The sequence below is a fragment of the Danio rerio genome, chromosome 11 (assembly GCF_049306965.1).
Source record: "Danio rerio strain Tuebingen ecotype United States chromosome 11, GRCz12tu, whole genome shotgun sequence".
Taxonomy (NCBI): domain Eukaryota; kingdom Metazoa; phylum Chordata; class Actinopteri; order Cypriniformes; family Danionidae; genus Danio; species Danio rerio.
Window position 1 is genome coordinate 367,060 of NC_133186.1, and position 26,425 is coordinate 393,484.

The window sequence follows — 26,425 nt, forward strand, 5'->3', positions numbered from 1 at the left end:
TATTAATCAGGGGTCGCCACAGCGGAATGAACCACCAACTACTCCTGCATGTTTACGCAGCAGATTCCCTTCTAGCTGCAGCCCAACACTGGGAAACACAATATAATTAAATATTAAAATTATAACATTATCAACAGCAACACTCACAACAGCAACACTGATTCAGTGGTTGCCTAGTGACATAAAAAGCACAGCACACTTCTTGTGCCTCACGTTTCACTGTGACCCGCCCCTAATCTAACTACAGTAATGACTTTATAACTCATTATACCCCAGTTACTCCTATACATTATACTCATGATAAGAACAAGTGTGTGTGTGTGTGTGTGTGTGTGATTATATTCCCAGTGGGGACCTAAACCTGTATGGGAGAGAATACAGTCCGTACAGTAAAAACATCATCACAGTTGTGAGTGTGTGCGTGCATGTTTGTGTGTGTGTGTACTTGTTTATACATCTCGGTGGGGACTTAAACCTGTAGAGAGAACATACAGTACTGTAGAAACATCAATACAACTGTGTGTGTGTGTGTGTATGTGTGTATAGGGACTTCAACATGCAGAGGAGAGAATATACAGTCTGACTGTACAGCAGAAACAGTGTGTGTGTGTGTGTGTGTGTGTGTGTGTGTGTGTGTGTGTGTGTGTGTGTGTGTGTGTGTGTGTGTGTGTGTGTGTGTGTGTGTGTGTGTGTGTGTTTTTTCTCAGTACTACTGTTGATTTTCGCACACACATGGACCGGAGCCACATTTTCCTGCGGTAAGAGCCGGACCCGGAGCTCCTCTTGGCGCATCATCAGTGTGTGTGTGTGTGTGTGTGTGTGTGTGTGTACATTCTGGATGATCTGAGAACACACCGCTGATAACCGCTCTCTTACATCACTTTATCAATATATATCGATCCAGGAGCGCGCGTGACCGGCAGATTTCCGCGTATCAGAGATCAGCAGAGAGCTAACGAGTGGGCGGGGCATTCGCGCTCCTCGCACGCCATTGGCCGAGCAGGGGAAAGGTGTGCGCGAAAGTGGCGCGCTCCTGCGGTATAAGTAGAGCACCGGCGTGAGCGTGCAGGATGAGCCGGCGCGTGCGTCTGCAGCAGGAGGATGATGATGGTGCTTCACCAAGCGCTGAAAGTGACCGGCAGGAGCGCGCTCCCGCTGCTCAGGTTTGCCGAGCGCTGGGCTGACGTCATTCGCGCGCCCCCGACGCCGCAGGTGAAGACGCTCGAGCAGATGCCCGGTCCGTCGCCCGCGCGCTTCATCCGGGACCTGTTTATGAAACGCGGGTTCTCGCGCCTCCACCAGCTGCAGGTGCGCTTTACACACACACACACACACACACACACACACACACATTCATATTCTTTTCGGCTAAGTCTCTTTATTAATCTGGGGTCGCCACAGCGGAATGAACCACCTCAATAATTATTAATGTTTTTAATAATGTATGTGTTTATTATACAGCATTGAACATAGATGATGATATGTACAGAACAGAGTTTACCTTAAAATATTAACACAAACACAACTAATTAAACAGAGAAAATTAAAGGTAGGAGACAAACAAACAAACAGCTGAACAGAATCACATATAATCATAGTGAGAGTTTTGCTTTACTATTTTTCGCTCAATATAATATTTAATATTTATCTTAACACAAGAGTAAGTTTTCTTTTAGTCCATTTCTGTTTGTGTGTTCGGTAAAACACTTTTACATTTATTATATATATTTTTATATTTACTATATTATTTTATACAGAAAAGTATATGGTTTATGAACCATACCATAGTAAAGTACTTAAGTTAATCAGCTGTGGTGATTTTATAGTTGCTTTAGTAACAACTATAGTAATTAATTGGTTGTGGTGATTCTACAGTCGCTATGGTTACACAACAGCTACAGTAAATGATCTGCTGTGGTGATTCTACAGTTGCTATGGTAACAACAACTACAGAAATCATTTGTGGGGATTCTACAGTTGCTATGGTAACACAATAACTACAGTTATTAATTGGTTATGGTGATTCTACAGTTGCTATGGTAACAACATCTACAGTAATCTATTGTTGTGATTCTACAGTTGCTCTGGTAACAACATCTACAGTAATCTATTGTTGTGATTCTACAGTTGCTATAGTAACACAACAACTACAGTAATGTAAACAAATGTCAGTATAAAACACGTAGTATAATTAAGTAACAGCAGTGTTCGTTATGCAGTGCTGTGAGTTAACTGTGATGTGTGTGTGTGTGTGTGTGTGTGTGTCTGCAGCTGGAGGGCCGGCAGAAGTACGGGCCCATGTGGAAAGCCAGTTTCGGGCCCATCCTGACGGTGCATGTGGCGGAGCCGGAGCTGATCCAGCAGGTGCTGCGGCAGGAGGGGCAGCACCCCATGCGCTCAGAGCTCTCGTCCTGGAAGGATTACCGGGCACTGCGGGGGGAAGGATACGGGCTGCTGACCGCGTGAGTCCTCCACATCATGCAGAGCTGCACAGACTGTGTCTATGTGTCCCTGAGTGTGTGTGTGTGTGTGTGTGTGTGTGTGTGTACAGGATAGATTAGGAAACTTTTAAACAAATGGCCAAACATTGCTGTGTGTCTGCAATAATAGGTAGCTTGCATGTTTGGAAAAGACAATTTCAGATATTTGATACCTAACAATAAGTGTGTGTGTGTGTGTGCGCAGTGAGGGAGAAGAGTGGCAGTGTGTGCGCAGTCTGCTGTCGAAGCACATGTTGCGTCCTCAAGCGGTGGAGGCGTATGACGGTGCTCTGAACGCGGTGGTCAGCGATCTCCTGCAGAAACTGAAGCTGCGCTCGCAGGAGAGCTCCAGCCGCATCGTCTCCGACATCTCTGCTGAGTTCTACCGCTTCGGTCTGGAAGGTACACACACACACACACACACACACACACACACACACACACACACACACACACACACTTATACTATCTCTGATTCATCACATGAAGGTGTTTAAGGGGCTCCTGATCCCCCTTTACCAGCTGTAGGATCAGCGTTTGGCGTCTCCAGAATGTGTTTGGCACAGGAGAAGTGGAGCTCCAGTTTAACCCTGTCTCTGTGTGTGTGTCAGGCATCTCCTCCGTGCTGTTCGAGTCCCGCATCGGCTGTCTGGACGCAGTGGTTCCAGTGGAGACGGAGCGCTTCATCCAGTCCATCAACACCATGTTCGTGATGACTCTGCTGACCATGGCCATGCCTCAGTGGCTGCACCGCCTGCTGCCCAAACCCTGGGACACCTTCTGCCGCTGCTGGGACGTCATGTTTGAGTTCGGTGAGCGGCACCACTGCTGAGTTTAAGAACTGGGATATAACCAGTGTGTGCTGTTGGGTGGTTTCATCCACGCTGGGCTGATTTTAGTCTGGATTGGGCCTCAGCTTTCTCTGAGTTTCAGCAAGTGAGATGATTGTTGCTGCCTTCTGATTTTGACTCATAGTTTAGGGAAGATGCTTTGAAGGTTTTTACAACACACTCTGGGCAGACTGACTCCTCTTTGGTGATGTTGGGGCTGTTTTTGACCCATTGACTTCCGTTATAATCACATTTATTGACTGTAAAGCCATCAGCAGATAATCCTGCATTACTGACTGCTTTCCCCTCTTGGGAAGAGGGACAATGTGTCTTTTTCCCTTTGTGGGTGTGTTTAGCTAACAGTTGGGTGTGGTCAACTGCTGAATGGTTAAGTGGCCAGCTAAGAAGTGGGCGTGGTTAAATGCTGAAAGGGAAAGTGGGTGTGTTCTGATACAAAATGAGTATGGTAAAATGCACAGTGGTGATGTGGGTGTGTTTAGCTAGTAAGTGGGCGTGGTAAAAAACTGAGGGGTGAAATGGGTGTGTTCAGATAAAAATGGGTGTGGTAAAACACTGAGTGGCTAAGTGGGTGTTGTAAAATGCTGAGTGGTGAAGTGGGTGTGTTCAGCGAATAAATGGACAGGGTGAGGGAGGTGTGTTCTGCTAATAAGTGGGCGTGGCAAAGTGGGTGTGTTCGGTTAATATATGGGAGTGGTGAAGTGGGTGTGTTCAGCTAATAAGTGGGCGTGGCAATGTGGGTGTGTTCGGTTAATATATGGGAGTGGTGAAGTGGTTGTGTTCAGCTAATAAGTGGGTGTGGCGAAGTGGGTGTGTTCAGTTAATATATGGGAGTGGTGAAGTGGGTGTGTTCAGCAAATATGTGGGCGTGGCAAAGTGGGTGTGTTCAGTTAATATATGGGAGTGGTTAAGTGGGTGTGTTCAGCTAATAAGTGGGCGTGACGAAGTAGGTGTGTTCAGTTATTATATGGGCGTGGTGAAGTGGGCGTTTTCAGATAATAAGTGGGCGTGGCAAAATGGGTGTGTTCAGTTAATATATGGGCGTGGTAAAGTGGGTTTGTTCAGCTAATATATGGGTTTGGGGAAGTAGGTGTGTTCAGCTAATATATGGGTGTGGTCAAGTGGGTGTGTTCAGCTAATAAGTGGCTGTTGTAAAAGTGTGTGTTTAGCTAGGAAGCGGGCGTGGTAAAATACTCAGTGGTGATGTGTGTGTTTAGCTAAAAAGAGGTGTGGTCAACTGCTGAATTGTTAAGTGGGTGTGGTCAGCTAATAAGTGGGTGTGGTTACATGCTGAAAGAGGAAGTGGGTGTGTTCTGGTACAAAATGAGTATGGTAAAATGCAGAGGGGTGATGTGGGTGTGTTTAGCTAATAATTGGGCATGGTGAAGTGGGTGGGCTTGGCCAAGAAGTGGTTGGTAAAATGCTGTATGGTGGTAGTGTGTGTGTGTGTGTGTGTGTGTGTGTGTGTGTGTGTGTGTGTGTGTGTGTGTGTGTGTGTGTGTGTGTGTGTGAGTGTGTTCCTTTAGCTAAGAAGTGTGCATGGTAACACTGAGTGGTGAAGTGGGAGTATTCAGATTAAAAAGTGGGCGTGGTCCATTGGGAATTGTGAAGTGGTTAGCTGCACAGTGCAAATTGAAATATAAGATATAATAAATATATGCATTCATATGTCCACTGTACATTGCACAAACTCGATTTGAAGACTTCTTGATGAATAATTATGAGAGACTGATCGATCACATAGTACTGAGGACATCTGCAACATCACTGAGACATCAACAGTGTAGATTTAAACCTGCTAAATAGTGTAAAACTGAAATATTAACTTGTTTTCTTCTAAAATGTAAATCAATGTAAGCTGCTGTTGTCCTTCTCTTTGAACACAGACACCTAAAATCAGAGAGAATGTACTTTAGGCTTCATTAGCTTTAAAACAAAGTGAAGTGAAACTGTTATTGGCGTTGTAGGAAATCAGTGTGTGTGTGTGTGTGTGTGTGTAATTCAGGAGAGTCTGTTGTGCATCTCTCAGTATTAAAGCATGTGTTGAATGAGTATTTGTGAAGGTGCAGGTCTGACCTGCTGGTGACTCTTCAAACAGATCCGTCTGTCTGGGCCAATAAAACCATCAAACTTCACACAGACTCAGGCTTTGCTTTGATAAGTGCTTTTAAAGGGGGGCGGATTGGAAAATATACTGTGGCAGAGCAGGGTGTGTTTCTTTCACAAACCACAGTCAACCGTTAACCAAATATAGTGACAGCTTCCAGCGGTATCAGTCTGGTGTTCCCCAAACCAGAGAGCCAAAAACCTTGTGTGGTCGACCTGAACAGCACTCTTACATTACTTTACATGAGGATATAGAGGGATCCTTCTGTCTTGGATGATTTGAAAACACTGATTTAAGACTGAATACCACATTAAATCTAAGTATCAGGGTCTGGAGAAGTTTGAGAAGTTCTTGTAAATCTTAATAAGATCTCAGATTTGTTCTTTATGGTGAAGTGGGTGTGTCCAGCTAAGAAGTGGGCGTGGCAAAGCTATGCATAGTAAAGTGAGTCAAAAAATGCACAGTAAAACTGTAGTAGTGGGTGTGTCCATCTAATAAGTGGGTGTGTTTTAAAGTGAAGCGGACGTAGTCTGTATATGAAGTGGGTGTGTTCAGCTAAACAAGGCTTTGTAAAATAGTCAGTGGTGAAGTGGGTGTGTTCAGCTAAGAAGTGGGTGTGGTAAAATGTTGATTGATAAAGTGGGCGTGTTTAACTAAATGTTGTTACAATGTGGGTGTGGTAAAAGGCTGAATGGTGAAGTGGGTGTGTTCAGCTAATTAATGGGCAGGGTGAAATTATGAATAGTGAAGTGGGTGTGTCCATCTGATAATGTGGTAAAACACTGGGAGGTGAAGTGGGTGTGCTCAGCTAATAAGTGGGTGTGGTAAAAGGCTGGGTGACAAAGTGGGTGTGTTCATCTAATAAGAGGGCGTGGTAAAAGGCTGAGTTGCGAAGTGGGTGTGTTCAGCTAATAAGTGGGTGTGTTCAGCTACAATGTGGGTGTGGTAAAAGTCTGAGTGGTGAAGTGGGTGTGTTTAATTAATAAGTGGGTGTGGTCAAAGGCTGAGTGGTGAAGTGGGTGTGGTCATCTAATAAGTAGGTGTGTTCAGCTACAATGTGGGTGTGGTAAAAGTCTGAGTGGTGAAGTGGGTGTGTTTAATTAATAAGTGGGTGTGTTAAAAGGCTGAGTGTTGAAGTTTGTGTGTTCAGCTAATAAGTGGGTGTGTTCAGCTACAATGTGGGTGTGGTAAAAGTCTGAGTGGTGAAGTGGGTGTGTTTAATTAATAAGTGGGTGTGTTAAAAGGCTGAGTGTTGAAGTTTGTGTGTTCAGCTAATAAGTGGGTGTGTTCAGCTACAATGTGGGTGTGGTAAAAGTCTGAGTGGTGAAGTGGGTGTGTTTAATTAATAAGTGGGCGTGCTAAAAGGCTGAGTGGTAAAGTGGGTGTGTTCAGCTCATAAGTGGGTGTGTTCAGCTACAATGTGGGCGTGGTAAAAGGCTGCGTGGGAAGAATACCATGGGATTTTTTGTGTAATATTCCTAACCTTTAACGTTTCTTCTTAATAATTTATTTTATGGAGCGGATCCGGGTCTGTCCTGATTAAATAACTAATGTTTTGTGTTTCCCGCCAGCTAAAGGACACATTGACCAGCGTCTGCAGCAGGAGAAGCAGAAGCTGGAGTGCGGGGAGCAGCTGGAGGGACGGTACCTCACGTACTTTCTGTCTCAGGCCGGACTGCCACTCACTTCTGTGTACAGTAACGTGACGGAGCTGCTGCTCGCCGGCGTCGACACGGTACATCTCACACACACACTCCAGCATTCAGGACACTCACACATTAAGACATCAGCAACGCTTCTGAATCATCTTGTGAAGTACTGTTGATATCAGATATTCAATAATACAGTATAAAACTAATAATGCCAATATCATATAGCTAATTCTGTTACATTCTGGGAGATTGATACAAAGTTCAAATTCACAGGAGGGCCCATACTTTTGCCTTCAAGTGTATGCTTTACAAGCCTCACCACACAATCCTGATGTGTGTGTGTGTGTGTGTGTGTTCAGATTTCCAGCACGCTGTCCTGGTCTCTGTATGAACTCTCCCGTCATCCTGACGTGCAGACGGCGCTGCGGGACGAGGTGTTGAGCGTCATGAAGGGTCGCCGATCCGTCCCGCAGGCCAGTGATGTGGCCGCCATGCCTCTCCTGAAGGCCGTCGTCAAGGAAATCCTCAGGTATAAACCGACAGAAAACAGCTTTCTGCATCTACATCAAGAGTTCATCATCTCCAATGAAGCACTGGGTCTCTTCCAGACTCTATCCTGTTATTCCAGCCAATGCTAGAGTCATCAACAAAGACATCGAAGTCGGAGGATACGTCATTCCTAAAAACGTGAGTGTTGAAACATTTGCTTGGTTTCTGTAGTGTTAAAGATGCTGTGTAGAGCTTTGAAATGTTTTTCTTTATTAATAAAAAATAAGATGGACATTACAAAATATATAGATTAACTATCAATAATAAAATGAAATGAATATTAAAAATGAATAAATATGTAAACAAATAAAAAAACATCTTCTAAAACATAAAATGACTCATAGCCCCGGCCTTAATGACTGATAGCTCCACCCTACAGGACTGACAGCGCCTCCCTTAATGACTGATAGCTCCACCCTATAGGACTGACAGCGTGCCATAAAGGACTGATAGCTCCACTCTACCTTAATGATAATAGCCACGCCCTACAGGACTGACAGCCCCTCCCTTAATGACTGATAGCTCCGCCCTAATGGACTGACAGCCCCGCCTTTAATGACTTATAGCTCCAGCCTAAATGACTGATAGCACGACCCTAAAGGACTGATGGCTCCACCTTTAATAACTGATAGCTCCGCCCTACAGGACTGACAGCCCCGCCCTTAATGACTGATAGCCGTACCCTAATGGACTGATAGCCCCGTTCTGAAGGACTAATAGCTCTCCCTTAAAGAACTGAAAGCCCCGCCCTTAATAACTGATAGCCCCGCCCTGAAGGACTAATAGCTCCGCCCTACAGGACTGACAGCCCCGTCCTTGATGACTGATAGCCCTACCCTAAAGGACTGATGGCCTCGCCCTTAATGACTGATAGCTCCGCCCTAAAGGACTGACAGCCCCACCCTTAATAACTAATAGCTCCACCATAAAGGACTGATAACTCCACCCTAAATGATTGATAGCTCCACCCTAAATGACTGATAGCTCCACCCTAAATGATTGATAGCTCCACCCTAAATGATTGATAGCTCCACCCTAAATGACTGATAGCTCCACCCTAAATGACTGATAGCTCCACCCTAAAAGATTGATAGCTCCACCCTAAATGATTGATAGCTCCACCCTAAATGACTGATAGCTCCACCCTAAATGACTGATAGCTCCACCCTAAATGACCGATAGCTCCACCCTAAAAGATTAATAGCTCCACCCTAAATGATTGATAGCTCCACCCTAAATGACTGATAGCTCCACCCTAAATGACTGATAGCTCCACCCTAAATGACTGATAGCTCCACCCTAAATGATTGATAGCTCCACCCTAAATGACTGATAGCTCCACCCTAAATGATTGATAGCTCCACCCTAAATGACTGATAGCTCCACCCTAAATGACTTATAGCTCCACCCTAAATGATTGATAGCTCCACCCTAAATGATTGATAGCTCCACCCTAAATGACTGATAGCTCCACCCTAAATGATTGATAGCTCCACCCTAAATGACTGATAGCTCCACCCTAAATGACTGATAGCTCCACCCTAAATGACCGATAGCTCCACCCTAAAAGATTAATAGCTCCACCCTAAATGATTGATAGCTCCACCCTAAATGACTGATAGCTCCACCCTAAATGACTGATAGCTCCACCCTAAATGACTGATAGCTCCACCCTAAATGACTGATAGCTCCACCCTAAATGATTGATAGCTCCACCCTAAATGACTGATAGCTCCACCCTAAATGATTGATAGCTCCACCCTAAATGACTGATAGCTCCACCCTAAATGACTTATAGCTCCACCCTAAATGACTTATAGCTCCACCCTAAATGATTGATAGCTCCACCCTAAATGATTGATAGCTCCACCCTAAATGACTGATAGCTCCACCCTAAATGATTGATAGCTCCACCCTAAATTACTGATAGCTCCACCCTAAATGATTGATAGCTCCACCCTAAATGACTGATAGCTCCACCCTAAATGATTGATAGCTCCACCCTAAATGACTGATAGCTCCACCCTAAAAGACTGATAGCTCCACCCTAAATGACTGATAGCTCCACCCTAAATGACTGATAGCTCCACCTGATAGGTGGACTGATAGAAGTATAGAAAGTCATTTTGACCGGGGTGGGGGGGGGGGTGTTGTGGTTTTGATGAAAGATTCTGAGGGCAGATTAATGTTTCTCAACAGTGCAGTGCACAGAGACAATACCAGCACTATGGTATACCTATAATAAAGCAGAGTGAACCGGTTTGGTTGTTCTGCACTGAGGGTGGTGTTCTTCTCTTGCGCAGACTCTGATCACGCTCTGTCATTACGCCACGTCTCGAGACCCTCAGCAGTTCAGAGATCCAGACTCCTTCAGGCCGCAGCGCTGGGGGGACCGCTCTGACCGCAGTCACCCGTACGCCACCGTGCCCTTCGGTGTGGGCAAACGCAGCTGCATCGGCCGCCGCATCGCCGAGCTGGAGGTGTACCTGGCGCTGTCTAGGGTAGGTCAAACATCTGTGCTACATCAACTGATTAGGCAGTTATATATCTAAACTAACTTTGCACTTGATGCAAAGCCTTTTATACAATAAAAATAAACTTAAAAAGCACATCTTAGCTCAAAATATAGGCAGTGCTTTCCCTCAAAGCTGCAGAAGAAGCCTAAAGAGCTTCACATCAGGCGGGAGTTTTGGATTTCTCAAGCTGTTACAGGTGTAAATCCCCCCAGATCAGCCAGACTCCTGCATCCTCACATGTGCACTGTTATCTGCCGGCTTATTTGCTGCCTGTGATTTCGAGATGAGCTGTGCACTCGTATTAATAAAGGATGATCTACAGTTATATTTGTGGTGTCTTGATCATGCATTCATTCAGATGCGCTTGTCCTCACAGATCTTGATGCACTTTACCGTGGAGCCGGCTAGACAGGACGATACGGTCCATCCCATGACCAGAACTCTGCTGGTTCCAGAGCGGCAGATCGACCTCCGCTTCACTGAGCGCTGATCTGGGGTCAGAGGTCGACAGGACATGCAGAACTGACCATCTCTAATGTCCAGATCCAGAGACACTGGGAAACACTGGACGTCCAGCACCGAGCCCTGAGGTACACCATTGAGACATGGAGCCAGACTGATCAGAGAACAGCGGTGTGTGTGTGTGTGTGTGGAGACTGAATCTGATTCACCACCCAAACACAGCGGAGGAAACCACAGATCCAGAGTTGGCCAAAAATACACACGTGCTCAGTGGGAGTGTTGGGGGGCGCATTACAAGTAGCCAGAGTTACGTAATAATATTACTAACGACTGAAACAATGCATTACCTAAACAAACAGAGGAATAATACTGGAGTTACTCTTTTGTTTAATTAATGAAGGATGAGAGAACGCATTCATTATTCAGAACACGTGGAGGAAAGGAAAAGGCAGGATAGTCTCAATCACACTGATTTACTGCACTGATAAGACTAAAAGGGGCGGCACGGTGGCGCAGTGGGTAGCGATGTTGCCTCACAGCAAGAAGGTCGCTGGTTTGAGTCCCGGCTGGATAAGTTATAGTGTATCAGTGTGAATGAGAGCATATGGGTGTTTCCCAGTACAGGGTTGCAGATGGAAGGGCATCCGCTGTGGAAAACATATGCTGGAAAAGTTGACGGTTCATTCCGCTGTGGCGACCCCTGATTAATAAAGGGACTAAGCTGAAAATGAATGAATGAATGAGTCTCAGTCACACTGATTTTAGTGCACTAATAAGACTAAAAGGGGCGGCACGGTGGCTCAGTGGTCAGCACTGTGACTTCACAGCAAGAAGGTTGCAGGTTCGAGTCTCTGCTGGGTCAGTTGGTGTTTCTGTGTGGAGTTTGCATGTTCTCCCCGTGCTCTGGTTTCCTTCAAAGTCCAAACACATGCGCTATAGGGTAATTGGGTCGGCTAAAATGTCCATAGTGTATGGGTGTTTCCCAGTACTGGGTTGCAGCTGGAAGGGCATCCGCTGCGTAAAACATATGCTGGAAAAGTTGACGGTTCATTCTGCTGTGGCGACCCCTGATTAATAAAGGGACTAAGCTGAAAATGAATGAATGAGTCTCAGTCACACTGATTTTACTGCACTAATAAGACTGAAAGGGGTGGCACGGTGGCTCAGTGGTCAGCGCTGTGGCCTCACAGCAAGAAGGTCGCTGGTTTGAGCCTCGGCTGGGTCAGTTGGTGTTTCTGTGTGGAGTTTGCATGTTCTCCCCATGTTGGGGAGAACATGCAAACACAGTCCAAACACATGTGCTATGGGGGAATTGGGTTAGCTAAATTGTCCGTAGTGTATGAGTGTGTGTCCTGGTCCTCCAGGTTGGGGTTTGAGCATTGGGCTAATGACCCACCTCATAAAAGTGCGATGTTACAGAACATCAACATGGTGTGGCTAAATATCACCTTCAATATAAACAGCCCTGGGAGTGAGTGAGTGAGTAAATAATAGGACTAAAAGTACAACAACATTAAGCGCACAGCATTAAACTGTCATTAATCTGTATATACAGCATGGAGAGCTCTGCCTCAGGGAGATCAACAGTATCCTACATTAGTTTTTCATGTGTTTTTAAGGTAAATAAAGGTGCAGGTTATAAAAAAGGTCACTAATGAACGCAACTAGTGACGTTTAGGAGAGTAGCATATCAATACTGTAATGCATTACTTTCAGAAGTAACTTCCCCCAGCACGGCTCATTGGGATTACGTGCACAAGTCTGTCTGCGAGCTGTGAAATACATTGCTTCAGTGACGATTCCTTGCAGCTTGTGTTCTCGATTCCACCAGAGGGCACTGTCTGCAGGGTTTATTATACGGGCCATTAACACATCTGGGTGCGCATCCATGGGGCTTGTTGTGCATAATAGATGACCTCATGATCAATAATGTTTTCATAAGCATAGAGAAGACAAAAGCACATCACAGTTTAGTAGATTTACACATTCCTGCTAACATTGGGAGCTCAAATAAGCCATAATGAATAAGCCAAGATGGACATGTTTACATGTTTTTATAATAATAATGTTTATTTGTCTGTTTAAACATACCCAAATCCGGAAGTGTCCACGTTAGAGTTAGTGTACAGAACAGTGGAATTGGCTTTCATGAAAAGGAAGGAGCATTCATTTCAGTGTTTTCAACACAACATTAAACGAAAGCATAATCCTCTTAGATGGTCTAGAAAGCAAATAAAATATAGAAATAGAAATATTTTCTATTACTATATTATTGAATTATAGAAATATTAAAATAAGTGCAGATATTAGTGAGCAAAAGCAGTGCTGATTCACTAATAACTGCTCATCATGAGAATCCTGCAATGCTTAGAAATGAGCTGAAAATAGAGATCAGCATGGAGAGGAGCAGGTCAAGGTCTTGGTAGAGCAAATATTTGGTGCTAATATGATTTTTCTGGTCCTACTTTATTTTAAGATACAGTTCTCATTATTAATAAACCATTAACTATGACTTCTGCCTCAAACTCCTCATTTGCTGCTAGTAATAGTAGTAGTTTAGGGATTGGTATTGGCTAGATCATGCAGATATGTGCTTTATAAGTACTAATAAGCAGACAATATCATAATAACATGCAGGTAACACAGTGCTAATTAACAGTGAGGATTGAAACTTGCACTAAAGTGTTATTTTATATTTGTTCTGAAACAGTATTTGGTCTTAAATGTTCATTGGGAACTCCGTCATCATACATGTGGCTGTTTTATTATCTACATTTGCATTTATTAAGGCTGAATATGCTTTTAATTAAAGTGACCAGGATAAAGGAAGCACTTCAGTATATACTGATCCCATGACTAAATTACTGTAGTATTTTTTAAATATATATTATATACATTATTGAGTCTTTGTAATGGAATGTTTGTCAGAAAGTGTCTGGTGCATATGAAACAACTTTTCATACACAAAAAGCACATTAAATGCAAGTAAAGTGCAATATAAAGCTGTCTGAAATGTGTACTGTATATACTGATACTGTATATTTGTCAAAGTGAAGCCTATTCTGAGCTGTACTTAATAAAAATATCACAGAATACATGATAGTGAATGTGAATCTGTTTGAAAAACTCCTTATCAAGTGTGTAAATGAGAAGATTTCAGAAGCTAATGACTGAGTGATCATTAAACAGAGTCTTTTAACAGGACAGGACAAATAAATCTTGTTTTAAGTAGGACTATATGTTTGGACATAGAAACGAAGGTTTCTCTAAATCACGTGTTAGTGTTTGCCTTCTGAACATCAGGGGAAAAACAGGTTATGTTACTCAGGCAAAATAGGATTAGTAAACATGTAAATATGCACTTACTTTTAATTACCTTATTTTACCTTAATCACCAGAACAACAACTGATTCTGATTTAATGCACAAAAAAATTAAGAGCATTTACTATGAATACATTTTTAACAAATTTAATCCATGAATATATCAAAATCAATTTTCTTATTAATTATAATAATTCCCTGGAGCTTACATTTAAGTGTAATGGTGATATCTGCACCCTCAGACTCCAGATTTTCCACATTTTGTCATCAATGTAAACCTTATTCATTCCGCTTTCAGATGATGTAAAAATCTCGATTTTAAAAAAATGACTCTTTTGACTGGCTCTGTGCTCATATTGTAATGCATGAGGGCAAATAAAGCTGGAAAAGATCAAGAAGAATGAAAGTGGGTAAAGCAGTGTTTTTGTCAGCAATGCACCAAATCCAGAACATCTTACTTGCAGCTCTTATAGTTTAGTGCATGGTAATTCCTCAAAAGCTTATTTAACCTACTTACAGTGAGGACTAATTCCAGCACACCGGGGTTTCTGAGAATCACAGTTATTCTGTTCTGCTGAAACAAAAGCTGACGGACAATTCTCTGGACACAATTCTGTGAGCAAAAGCTTGCAAAATATCTTGTTGCATGTGCATTAACAGTTCAGTGCCTAAATGATCATGTTTTGAGCGTGCAAAATGTTGTTTTGGATGCATGTTAACAATATTGTGCACAAATAATCATGTTAAGTATGAAAATGGATTGTTGCATGCATATTTACAATTCTGAGCGCAAAATATCATGTTTTGAGCATGCAAAATGACCTGTTGCATGGTTTAAACATGAGGTGTTATACACAGAAATGTTAATGCACATGCAACTATCTAATGTGCAATCTAAAACATGATCATTTGTACGCATAACTGTCGCAAATCTAACCCCATATACACAAGGCCACAGTGTGTTTGAGGATCACAGCCAACACCAGCAGGGTTCAAAGTGACAACCAGAAGTGCTTTACTGAGAAACGATTAGCTGCAGCTTTATCAATCTAACCTTTCAGACAACACGGCAAGATTAAAAGTCAATGCAGACTCCTCCAGCAACGCTAAATACACTCTCTCAGGCGAATATTCAGCGCTTTATGGACATCCGTGTCATCTGGAATCTGTTTTACAGCATAACAGGAAATAAATGTAAGAACTTAAGTATATTAAAAGCTCAATTGCAAGTTGTTTGAACATTGCCAAGCTCAAATAAACAAACAGCTTACAGAAAAGCTTCCCAGTGTTAATGTAAGAGCAATCAAGAGAGTCCTTATGGCAAGCACCTTTAACTTACTAAAACTATAATACACTTTACTATAGTATGGCTCAGAAACACTTTAAACTACTTTAGTGTTATTTTCCTCAGGGTAGCCCTTCCTACCCCTTCTCATATAGTAAGTACATGAAGTTAAATGATGCTACTCAGTACTTAAATATTATGTAGTTGCAAGGTAAAAAGGAAATAAAACACTAGTAAATAGTGATTAATTACCGGTACTTAATGGAACTGATAACAGTATTTAAAAATATATATTTGTTGCCTGAAAACAGACATTGTTTAAATGTTAAAATTGCTTGTCTTAGTGATTCACTACAGCAAATACAAACATGACAGAGGAGCGCCACCTGCTGGAGCATCAGTGTAAACCATCACAACAGCCACATCGCACAACACAAGAAGAAACTAGTCAAATGGAGCTTTATTTAGCTTTTAGACACAATATAAAAGATAAACGTTTGAGTTTGTGTTGGTCTGTAGTAGCCTATGATATGGTGATAGCATGAAGGAAAAAATAACAACTCGTTTATATTCATAAACCCAAACTGAGCACATAAAAAAGCCTTGATAGTGTCAATACTAAAGCTCTGGAGTTTAAAAACATTCACAATATGATTAAGAAATAATATATTAACAAATCTGTTCTTCATATAGGCCCATTGCTCCAAAGGTGTGGAATTCCTTACCTGCTGAATGTTTAGAAATGCCTTTAAACATTTTAGTGCTGTGTTGTTTTGGGATGTAATGCACTATTTATAGGGTATCCCTTCTTTTTTTGTTTCTAATATTTGACCAAAATATTGACTATGAATCAAAATATTTGCATTTAATAACATGTATTATTATGACTATAAATCTTTCTCAAAGGTCCCACTGCTATTTACACCATCAGTATCACCGTATTATAGTCATGCTTCATATTAAATCACTTTGTATATATATGACAAATGCAGCAATGCATCATGTTCGCTAAAAAACGGTGGGTTGTTTTAACCCAACTCTGAGTTACATATGGTCAAAACCAAATTGGGTGATTTTTTAACACACACACACACACACACATATATATATATATATATATATATATATATATATATATATATATATATATATATATATATATATATACAGTTGAAGTCAGAATTATTATTATTGATTTTTCTTCTTTTTTAAATATTTCCCAAATGATGTTGAGCAGATTGAGGAAATGTTCACAGTATGTCTGATAATATTTGTTCCTCTGGAGAAAGTCTTATTTGTTTTATTTCGGCTAGAATAAAAGCAGTTTTTAATTTTTTAAACACCATTTGAAGGTCAATATTATTAGCCCCTTTAAGCTATTTTTGTTTTCGATAGTCTCTAGAACAAACCATCATTATAAAATAACTTGCCTAATTACCCTAGTGAAGCCTTTAAATGTCACTTTAAGCTGTTTGTGTCTCACGGCAATTCGTAACTTTTTGATTTAGTGGCTAATTCGAATGAATTCGTTCGATCTAATTCGTACTATTTAGTACGATTTGCCCATCACCCGATGATGGTTGGGTTTAGGGGCAGGGTTGGGTGCCACGCCTCCTTTTTAAAGTCTTACATTTTCATACAACTAAATTAATTTACATTTTGCCATCCTATCCCACTATCAGCCAGTAAAAAGGTTTTTTTCCCCCATATTTCTCCCATATTTTTAATCTTCCAATAAAGACTGTCAACAAACATCATCAAAGACCCGATCCTCCATATAAGCATAGCACTGCCGAACCACCTTCTTAATTACTTAAATGTGATGCTTTGATCAATTCAACAGTTTATTTACATTGAAACAGCTCCAGATGAGTCGATTTAATAATTTCTGGTATTTCTGGGAGGATATTTTCACATCCAATGTTCATAAGTATGAATAAGTAGTATGATTAAGCCAGTAGTTCACAGCATGATTTGTGACCTAAGCTAAATTGTCCCATTGTTTATTGAAGACAACAGTCCGCTAATGCTTATTCCTGCTCTGTGTTCAGTCTCTGACAGAGCAGTCAGTATCTGCATCTTCAGTCGGTTCCCCAAACTCAGTCATATCATCTTCCTCGGTCTCAGAGTCTGGAGCCGTGTGTTTGCGAATACGACTCACTGCATCCCACAGAGATCTGACCTGCGGGATTACGGCTTTGTGTTTAGAGGGTGATGGAGTACAGAGTAAATCCTCATCAGGCTTGCCTGTCGACCATTGGAGATTTTCAGTAGTATCAGGAGTTGAAGAACAAGCTGTACAGCTTGCTTGAATGCTTGGAGAAACTTCAGGATTACTAGACCATTGAAGAAACTGTGGTTTGTTTTCAGTTAGAGAAATACAAGGAGTATCTGAGACATGTGGACCATCCAAAGTGTCAGAAGCGAAGGTAAATGGCAAGGAATCTGAAGAGATTGATCTTTGGGGAGGGTTGGTACCTTCGGTGAAAGGTGAATCACCTCGCTGTAGGCAATCTTGAATTTGCATGGCCTTTTCTACACTTATCTGAAAGAAAGATGTTGAGTGATCCAAAGCAAGTTCTCTGTGATCATCAGTTTCATTTCCATCACATTTTTCAGAAGCAAAGGTGAACGGCGAGGAATCTAATGAGGTTGATCTTTGGGGAGAGTTGGTACCTGTGGTGGAAGGTAAATCATCTTGGTGTAAGCAATCTTGAATTTGTTTGCCATTTTCTGCACTTATCTGGAAAACAGACGTAGAGCAATCCAAAACCAGTTCTCCATGATCACCTGTTTCATTTGAACCATCCAAGGTGTTGAAAGCAGATGTAAATGGCAAGAAATCTGAGAAGGCTGATTGTTGGAGAGAGTTGGTACCTTCTGTAAAAGGTAAATTATTTTGGTGTACACAATCTCGAACTTCTTTTGCATTTTTGGCACTTATCTGGAACAAAGGTGTAGAGTGATCCAAAACAAGTTCTCTGTGATCATCTGTTTCATTTCCATCACATTTTTCAGAAGCAAAGGTAAATGGCAAGGAATCTGAAGAGGTTGATCTTTGGGGAGAGTTGGTACTTGTGGCGAAAGGTAAATCATCTTGGTGTACACAATCTTGAACTTCTTTGGTACTTTCGCCACTTATTTGGGACAAAGGTGTAGAGTGATCCAAAACAAGTTCTCTGTGATCGTCTTGTTTATTTGCACAATTCAATTTTTCAGAAGTAAAGGTAAAGGAATCTAAAGAGATTGTCCTTTGGACATCTGCGGCGGAAGGTAAATCATCTTGATGTACACAGTCTTGAACTTGTCTGACATTTTCTGCACTTATCTTTTTAAAAGGTGTAGAATGATCCAAAACAAGCACTTTGTAATCAGCTATTTCATTTGGACCATCTAAACTGTCAGAAGCAAAGCTAAATGGCAGTAAATCTGAAGAGGTTGATCTTTGGAGAGAGTTGGTACCTTTGGTGGAAGGTAAATCATCTTGGTGTACACAATCTAAAATTTCTTTGGCATTTTTTGATGGTGTAGAGTAATCCAAAGCAAGTTCTCTGTGATCAGCTGTTTCAAGTCTGTGATTGTCTTCTGTTGAGCTGTTCTCACTAAGGTCCTCTGAGGTGTCTGTTTCACACTTCTCATCATCTTCTGTTTTGTGCAATGTTAGTCTATTTTCTTGCTCTGTTTCTCCATTCAGATGTCTTGTGGTCTGTTCAGGTTGCATCATAAAAGTCTCGAATGTGAGATTTTCATCTGCTAAAGCTATAAACTCTTCAAGCATGACTTCAGGTTCTCTTGCAATGCTTTGGTCATCCATTATGTTGAATGATTCCTCTAGATGTTGTCCATTACTCACCAGTGTTGTCCCACTGAAGGGTTTGCTTTCATTCTGGAGCTCAGTAGTTTCAGATTCCTCAGTCTCTTCTATTAGACCTTCTTCGTGACTCTGATGGTCTTGTTCTTGTGGAGTGATCTGTTCTCCTGTCTTGAGATGATCATCTGGTTTTCCAGATATATCTATTGCTTCCTCATCCAGAGTTTGGTTTTCAGGATTGTCTAGTTTAGTGTTGGTTCTGCTGTTCTTCTTTTGCTCATCTGTCTCCTCGCTAGTTCTGGATATAGGAGATTCCTCTGTCAAACACACATATTGGACATGCTCCTTCTCTGGAAGAAGAACAAGCTCAACCTTTACAACTACACAAGTGGCATCAATGACCACCAGACTCTCTGTGTTGGTGATCTCTGGGATTTGCTCAATTCTTTCCTCCATTAAGTTGTGCTGAAGTCTAGGCTCTTTCCACAATGGGAACTTCTCGGACATTGGTTTCTCTTGTCCTGAAGATTGCAGGCTTTCTTTATTTCCATCTGGGATTGCTGCAGAACTGGAATCTTCAACAGTTGTGGGTTGTTCCCGAAGTGTATTTGCATTCTCTCTGTGCTTCTGCTTCTCTTGATTATCTTTCAGATTCTGCTGGGGGGTGTCTGCAATCTTCTCCATAGGTTTGGACTCAGTTAACAGGGGTAAAACACAGGACCTGAGGGGCTCCTCTGGAGATCTGGATACCCCAGACACTTCTCCCATCCGAGAGACCAGACAGAACACAGTCTCGCCCCCTCTCCATCTGGAGAGTTTGCTCTGCTTTGCCTCAGTCACACCTGGAGATGTCATTGGTTGAGTCTTCAGATTGAGAAACTTTGTTTGTGGAGCATTCTGTGCTATATTCTGCCAGTTTCCTCCACTCGAGATGCCACGACAGCAACTCTCGATGTTCTGCAAACATTGTCCATTGCTTGCTAAGCCACTATGGCGTGTTTCTGTCAAATTTGGAATGTTTTCAAATGTTTGCTCACTTCTCGTCTGTGCAATGCCTTTAGATCCTCCATCCTTTGGGGAAGAGTAAGCTGGTGGTGCTGTGTAAGATGGAGGCTGTCTGAAGGAATGCGTTGTGAATGTACTTTCCATATTTCTCCACATGCAAGGATTCTGTTCTGTTTTGGATGCAGTCGGCTGGAATCTTTCATGCCCATATCCTGATACTTCCTCAGTTCCTGAAGCACATCTCCAGTCCCCAAATGCAGATCCCTGAGGACGATATTGCAGATCAGCTGGAAGATTGTGTTGGCTGAGGTCTTCTCTTGTTTTTCTCCAGTGTTTTGGCCATGTGTTTTTCCATGCTTCCCGCATCTCTCGTTCTTGATGCCTCACTTTATCGCATCTCTGCTTTTCTCTTAGTACGAGGTTTCTCACTTCGCTGATGTATTCGGCGAGCTCTCTGCGAGATAGTTTTCTCTGGGAGGGATATGTGGTTGGTACGGGTGTCTGGTTCTGCTGGGTGGTGTGATAGATGTTGCGTGCTGCTCTGGAGTGCTGGGTCAACCAGGTGTTTGGGTCACTGCTGTCTGACAGGTAAGAGGAGGTTGGGTCATGCTGGAGTCTGCAGAGATGAACAACAGTAATGCTCAGCTGGAGGAAAAGGACAATGGGTCTCATTCACTACTGATTGTTTACATTTTTTTCGCATTTATTTGCACATCTGAACTTCTCATAACATTCACAACACATGCATATGCACATGTGTGTTCTTAAATGGTTAGTTCACCCAAAAATATAAATTCTGTTAATATTTACTCACCATTGACGTCTTCTTTCAAAGCCTTTTTAAACCTGTTTAAGTTTTTTTTTTCTGTTAAACACAAAAGTCTTGACTTCCATAATATTTGTTTATCCTACTATGGAGGTCAATGGTTATGGGATTATAACATGTTTCAGAATATCTTCCTTTGTGTTCAACAGAAAAGAAACTCAAACAGGTTTGGAACCACTTGAGGCAGATTAAATAGTGAGTATATTTCCATTTTGGGGTGAATTGTCACTTTAAATGTGTTCTTCTGTTAGTAATTTGCATAATACATGCCCACACCAGCTCCATATAAGGGCTTTCCTGCAAAGCGGCACTTGTTTTATTCAGAAAAACTGTTTTAATCCACAGATAAAGAGTTTTAATCGACACCTACCTGTACTGTATGGTTATTCTAACATAAGCTGCATTTACATTTAGCATTTTATATTTTAAAATTCTCTGTTTATGTTTTAGAAATTTATATTTAAGAATTTTAAGTTTATATTTTACAATTTAGGGTAACACTTTATAATAACTACACACTATGAGTCATTTACTAAGCATTAGCATCTGGTGAATTCATTATTTGTTAAGCATTAACTCTACATTAATAAACGTTAGTAAGCAGTTTATAACTGCAGCTACAAATGCTCTATTCTAGACATAAGCTCCTATATAATGTGTTTAATAATTGTATTTTCATACTTAGTTAATGATTTATATTTCATTACTAACTTAAGTATTGCATTATTTACAAACGAGTTGTATTTACGAGTAGTTCAGGGTTTTTGGGATAATTCAAAATGAGTTAGTAAATGATTAATAAACTATTGAAATCAACATTTATATATCTTGTTATTCAGGCATATACTAATAGTTAACTAGTATGTTAATAAATGCTTTATTAATTCAGCTTCATGCAGTTTTGTGACCTAATCTAAATTGGGGACTATTTATGCTTTATAAATCCCTTATAAATGACTATTACAGGCTCAGAATCAAATGAACAATAATCTTTGCAATCTTTTCTAAAAAGTAAAATTACTGTAAAGTTTAAACATGAATAACAGTAGTGTTTAATAATCCTAAAAACCCTCAACTATTCTTAATTACAAACAGCTTGTAAATAATGTGATACTTCATTTGGTAATGAAAAATAAATCATTAACTAAATATGAAATTACAATTGTTAAACACATTATATAGGTGCTTATAAGTCAAGAATGGAGCATTTGTAGCTGCAGTTATAAACTGCTTACTAACGCTTATTAATGTAGAGTTAATGCTTAACAGATAACGAATTCACTACTTGCTAATGCTTAATAAATGATTGATAGTGTGTAGTTATTATAAAGTGTTACCCTAAATTGAGTTCATATTTTAGAACACTTTAGAATCTTCTGTTAATACTTTTTTAGTCAGGGTTTAATTTTTAAGTCAATAAGTTAATTTGAGTGATTATTATAAAATCTTTATGGTTATTATTATCATTCTTGATGTGATTGAGGTCTCACTGCATTTGCACAGTTTAGTTACTTAAAGAATGTAAGTTTAGTTATATAAAGCCCTTCAACCAGAAACTACACTTAAAGAATAATCATGATTACGTTTATGATTAACAGTTTGTAACATTTTGATTTTATTTAATTTGTCAGGTTTTTAAATGTATGGCACACACTGCTTTATATTAGGTTATGTTTGTATTTTTTATTGTAGTGTTTATCTTACCTGCTGAGTTTCAAAACTGAATAAACTCTACAGATCTTTATACTGACAAAAAAGTCTCTTCTGCAAACTGTAAATCACACATAGTGCTTGTGTGTTATCTGTTGATGCTCTCATGACGACAGCTTTAATGAATGTAACATTTGACATGTTTTAATTAAACATTTGAAAGAACTTACACGTGTGAATGACGGCGTCCAGGAAAAGTGCTGTATCTGAAGCAGGACGGGTCCTTCTGTCTGTAATCCTGAAACAGGAGTCAGAAAACAATATATTGGCTTTCCATGTGTCAAAACAGCAACCTTTCTTTATTCAGTATTAGTGAAGAATTATAGCAGTATTATTCTTTCATTAACAACACACTGCATTCATACCATTTCCCCAGTTGAAAGCATCCCAGAATGAACAGAGCTCAGTAAACGGATCCTGCACTGCTGTGGTCTGCTGTGCTGTCCGGTCAACAGCAGAGCTCAGTCTGCGGTGGGTGTGGCTTTGAAGAGGGGCTGGCCATAATAAGGGCGTAGTCCCGCCCTCTTCTTCTCCACAGCGACAGTAGAGTTAAAAAAAAGAGTTTGGCTTGCGGCGGGTGGGGCTTTGATGAGGGGCGGAGCCATGATGGAGCCTCAGTCCCACCCTCTTTTTCAAAACAACAGTAGAGCTCAGAAATGTGCTTGGTTTGTGGCGGGTGGGGCTTTGAGGAGAAGAGGAGGAGCCTTGCTTATGCCCCAAAATCTCATGCTTATTCACTTTTCCATGCCAGTTAAATAGTGCACCATTTAAATGATATACCACTATTTAATATAACAATAATAATATAACAATAATACATCATTTAAATAGTAGTGCATTCACACTTAATAAAGGGGGAGGGGCTTCTGCTGAAGGGGAGGAGTTGCTGGTGGGGGGAGGGGATTCTGATGCCGCACAGGAATAGACCAATCTGTCGTGGGCGGGATAGGAGGGGCCATAGTGATGCTCCTCCTCTCCGTGTCAGCCACGCCCTCTGCTTCTCCACAGCATCAGTTCAGGAAAGAGCTCTGTCTGTTGTGGGCTGGGCTTCAATGAGAGGAGGGACCATGGTAATTCTCCATCCTTTCAGCCACGCCCTCTGCTTCTCACTCTTCTTTAGTGGAAAAGCAGAAGGGGCGTGACTGGAGGGGTGGGGCATCAATATGGACACTTCTCTAATCCAAGCCATGCCCCTCCTGCTTCTCCACACGCAGCAGCAGATGCAGGAGGAGTGAAACCCTGCAGATCCTGAACTCACAAACACAAACACCTCCACCACATTCTCCCTGTTAATATCACACACACACACACGATCGGGCGCTGCCTGTGTGGAATGTGTCGCTCAGCACAAACTGTGATTTTCATTGTTTCTACAACAAAGCCTGATGTTTGACTGATCTATGAACACGCTGTAAAAAATAAAAGATAAAGCAAGATTATTTCACTAACTCCACTGGTGGATTATTTTGCTTGTTTAAGGAAAAACTCACTTCATTTTGACTCATTATTTCTTAAAACAAAATTATACTTTTTGTTTGTCGAGACAATTCTGTTTTTTTTAGAAATGTTGAGATATTTGGACTGGACAAAAACTCTAAGTATAATCTAGTGTAATCTAAAGTGAGAACTATTTATGCTTTGTGAATCTCTTATAAATGACAGTGAATGACCTGGTGTGTGTTTGCGGTGTGTGCCTGGGCTGATGAACACACACACTGCTGGGGTTTTCTGCTGAATGGATGTAAAGCTGCCTTTCACTGAATCTCTCCAGCGTATTAAACCGGCTTTTCTCTCTGAACCAAACTCTGCGCATCAGCAGGACGGACGTCTGATCATCTGTGGATGAGATCATGCTTTGTGTTCAGTGCCAGGCCACTCCATGGACCAAATTGCATATACTTTATACTTTAAAGGGCACTTATTATGCGAAAATGACTTTAATGCGGGGTTTAAATATCTCCAGCAGCCTCTGATGCTCAACATGAGTTAATTGTGTTTGTTCTAATCAGACTTGATCAAAACAGTCTGCAGAGACACTGTGATTGACATTCTCCCTTTGTACGTGTCATCACAAGGGGAAAGCCCCGCCCACTAGTCCCCATCTCTCCTCATTAGCATAAAAAGCCGCCCTGAGTGAGAAGCAGCCGTCTGTCCATTAGCCATGAGAGTTTTCACAACACAGAATATTAAATAACGCAGATAGTTTTAAATGCTTTCTTATTGACGTTGAAATTGTATTTAAGTACCAAGTTCCAATTCTTAAAAATAAAATAAAAAAATGAGAAAACATACATAAATACATATTAACGTTCATATGTTGTTTTTTTTATCTAAATATTGAAAACTTTCAGGGATTTAAGATGCTGATGACACCTCATTAAACGCTTCATTAGAGTCTTGTGAAAAGGGTCCATAGAGTTTACACTGGCTGCATGACACTGCAAAACTATGGGATATTGTTGTTGAGTGTTACCATAACGATATTTCCAATCACATATTATTTCCATGTAAAAACGCTATTTTATTTGCTGTTTCTAAATCATTTATTGATTTAATGATTTTAAAATGTACAGGCAAAAATGTTATTTTTCAGATCTAATTAATTCTAATTCAAACTAAAACAACAACAGCAACGTGTCGAGCTGCAAACATTTAGTCTTTAAAACACTACGAATGAGTGAAAACCTGATATGCAGATATTCTGACTCTGATTGGCTGTTGTCATTCTCCTTTCTGGACTCCACCCATAAGTGTTTATTTTCAGCTCTGGGTTCAGGACACTCCAGCCAATAACAGAACAGCCACTACTGGGGAGGCGCGACTAAAGATATTATGGCCCCATCTGATTGATCTAATTTAGATAAACAATCAATGAAAAAGAATGTATATTGCAAATACTAATATTGCGATAACAATAATATTATGCATTTATTTATATTTGTATTGTGAATGAAGATAAATATACTGTGATGTATTTATTCAGAAATGAAGATTTGAAGTGTTGAGTCTGCTCATGATTAGCCCCGGCTCCTCCATCCCACTGAGAAGCAGCCATCATCTCACATTGTGTGTAACTTGTTATTTTCCTCATTCTCTGCCTGACTCATACGGTGATTGTGATGATCATAAATACAGTTTTAAGCTCTTTGCAATCCTCTTGACATGGGAGGAGTTACTCGAACATGCAAGAGCCACATCCAGAGTATGTCCAGATATTTTAAACAAAAGATTATTTTCTTACAAACACTATCTGCTGCCAGTTACTGCTGAGCACAACACATGCAGATTATTAATAGGTTCATTAACATTCATTCATTCATTTTCTTTTTCAGCTTAGTCCCTTTATTAATCAGGGGTCACCACAGCGGAATGAACTGCCAACTTATCCAGCATATGTTTTTCACAGAAGATGCCCTTCCAGCTGCAACCCATCTCTGGGAAACACCCATACACACTCATTCCCACACATACACTACGGACAATTTAGCCTACCCAATTCCCCTATAAGCGCATGTGTTTGGACTGTGGGGGAAACCGGAGCACCCAGAGGGAACCCACACCAACCCGGGGAGAACGTGCAAACTCCACACAGAAACACCAACTGACCCAGCCGAGGCTCGAACCAGAGACCTTCTTGCTGTAAGGCGACAGTGCTACCTACTGCGCCACCGCCTCACCGGTTTATTAATGTTATTTTTTAATTTTAATTAATTTTAATTTAATTTATTTTGTCAGCAGCAAACGTCCATCTATACAGACAGTTTTGACAATAATTATTAATAATTATTTATAAAACTGAACCATAGTTGAACATTTATTTAGTTAGCATTTCCTGTTACGTTTTAGCAGTTT

At 41.0% G+C, this 26,425-nt stretch overlaps 2 protein-coding genes across 4 annotated transcripts; one reads left to right on the plus strand and one right to left on the minus strand.

Moving 5' to 3' along the window:
* The first annotated feature begins 1,069 nt into the window (after positions 1 to 1,069).
* Positions 1,070 to 26,382, plus strand: cyp27b1 (cytochrome P450, family 27, subfamily B, polypeptide 1). Of its 2 annotated transcripts, XR_012386904.1 has the most exons (11): positions 1,070 to 1,308; positions 2,272 to 2,462; positions 2,686 to 2,882; positions 3,092 to 3,292; positions 7,007 to 7,170; positions 7,447 to 7,616; positions 7,696 to 7,774; positions 9,940 to 10,137; positions 10,529 to 10,742; positions 21,013 to 21,058; positions 25,557 to 26,382. XR_012386904.1 is itself a non-coding variant. In NM_001311791.1 (9 exon segments), coding segments are annotated over 9 exon segments (1,521 nt in total). In that variant the 5' UTR covers positions 1,071 to 1,101; the 3' UTR covers positions 10,643 to 11,055.
* On the minus strand, positions 17,087 to 23,011 carry si:ch211-159e12.5. Of its 2 annotated transcripts, none has more exons than XM_073916159.1 (3): positions 22,939 to 23,011; positions 22,744 to 22,811; positions 17,087 to 20,653 (listed from the first exon to the last, which is right to left on the minus strand). In XM_073916159.1, the coding sequence occupies exons 1-3, from the start codon at positions 22,957 to 22,959 to the stop codon at positions 17,269 to 17,271; spliced, it is 3,474 nt and encodes a 1,157-aa protein (XP_073772260.1). In that variant the 5' UTR covers positions 22,960 to 23,011; the 3' UTR covers positions 17,087 to 17,268. The 2 variants fall into 2 exon arrangements, with proteins under 2 accessions (XP_073772260.1, XP_073772261.1); XM_073916160.1 differs by having other exon boundaries at positions 17,087 to 21,374; positions 22,201 to 22,811.
* Positions 26,383 to 26,425: the final 43 nt, after the last annotated feature.

Bases quoted from the DNA above. Each gene is read 5' to 3' on its own strand.
- si:ch211-159e12.5 (XM_073916159.1), bottom strand. From the start codon at position 22,959: ATGCTTTCAACTGGGGAAATG. The intron at 22,812-22,938 runs GTATGAATGCAG...CTCCTGTTTCAG, and splicing joins TGCTTTCAACTGGGGAAATG to GATTACAGACAGAAGGACCC. The intron at 20,654-22,743 runs GTAAGTTCTTTC...TCATCTCTGCAG, and splicing joins GGACGCCGTCATTCACACGT to ACTCCAGCATGACCCAACCT.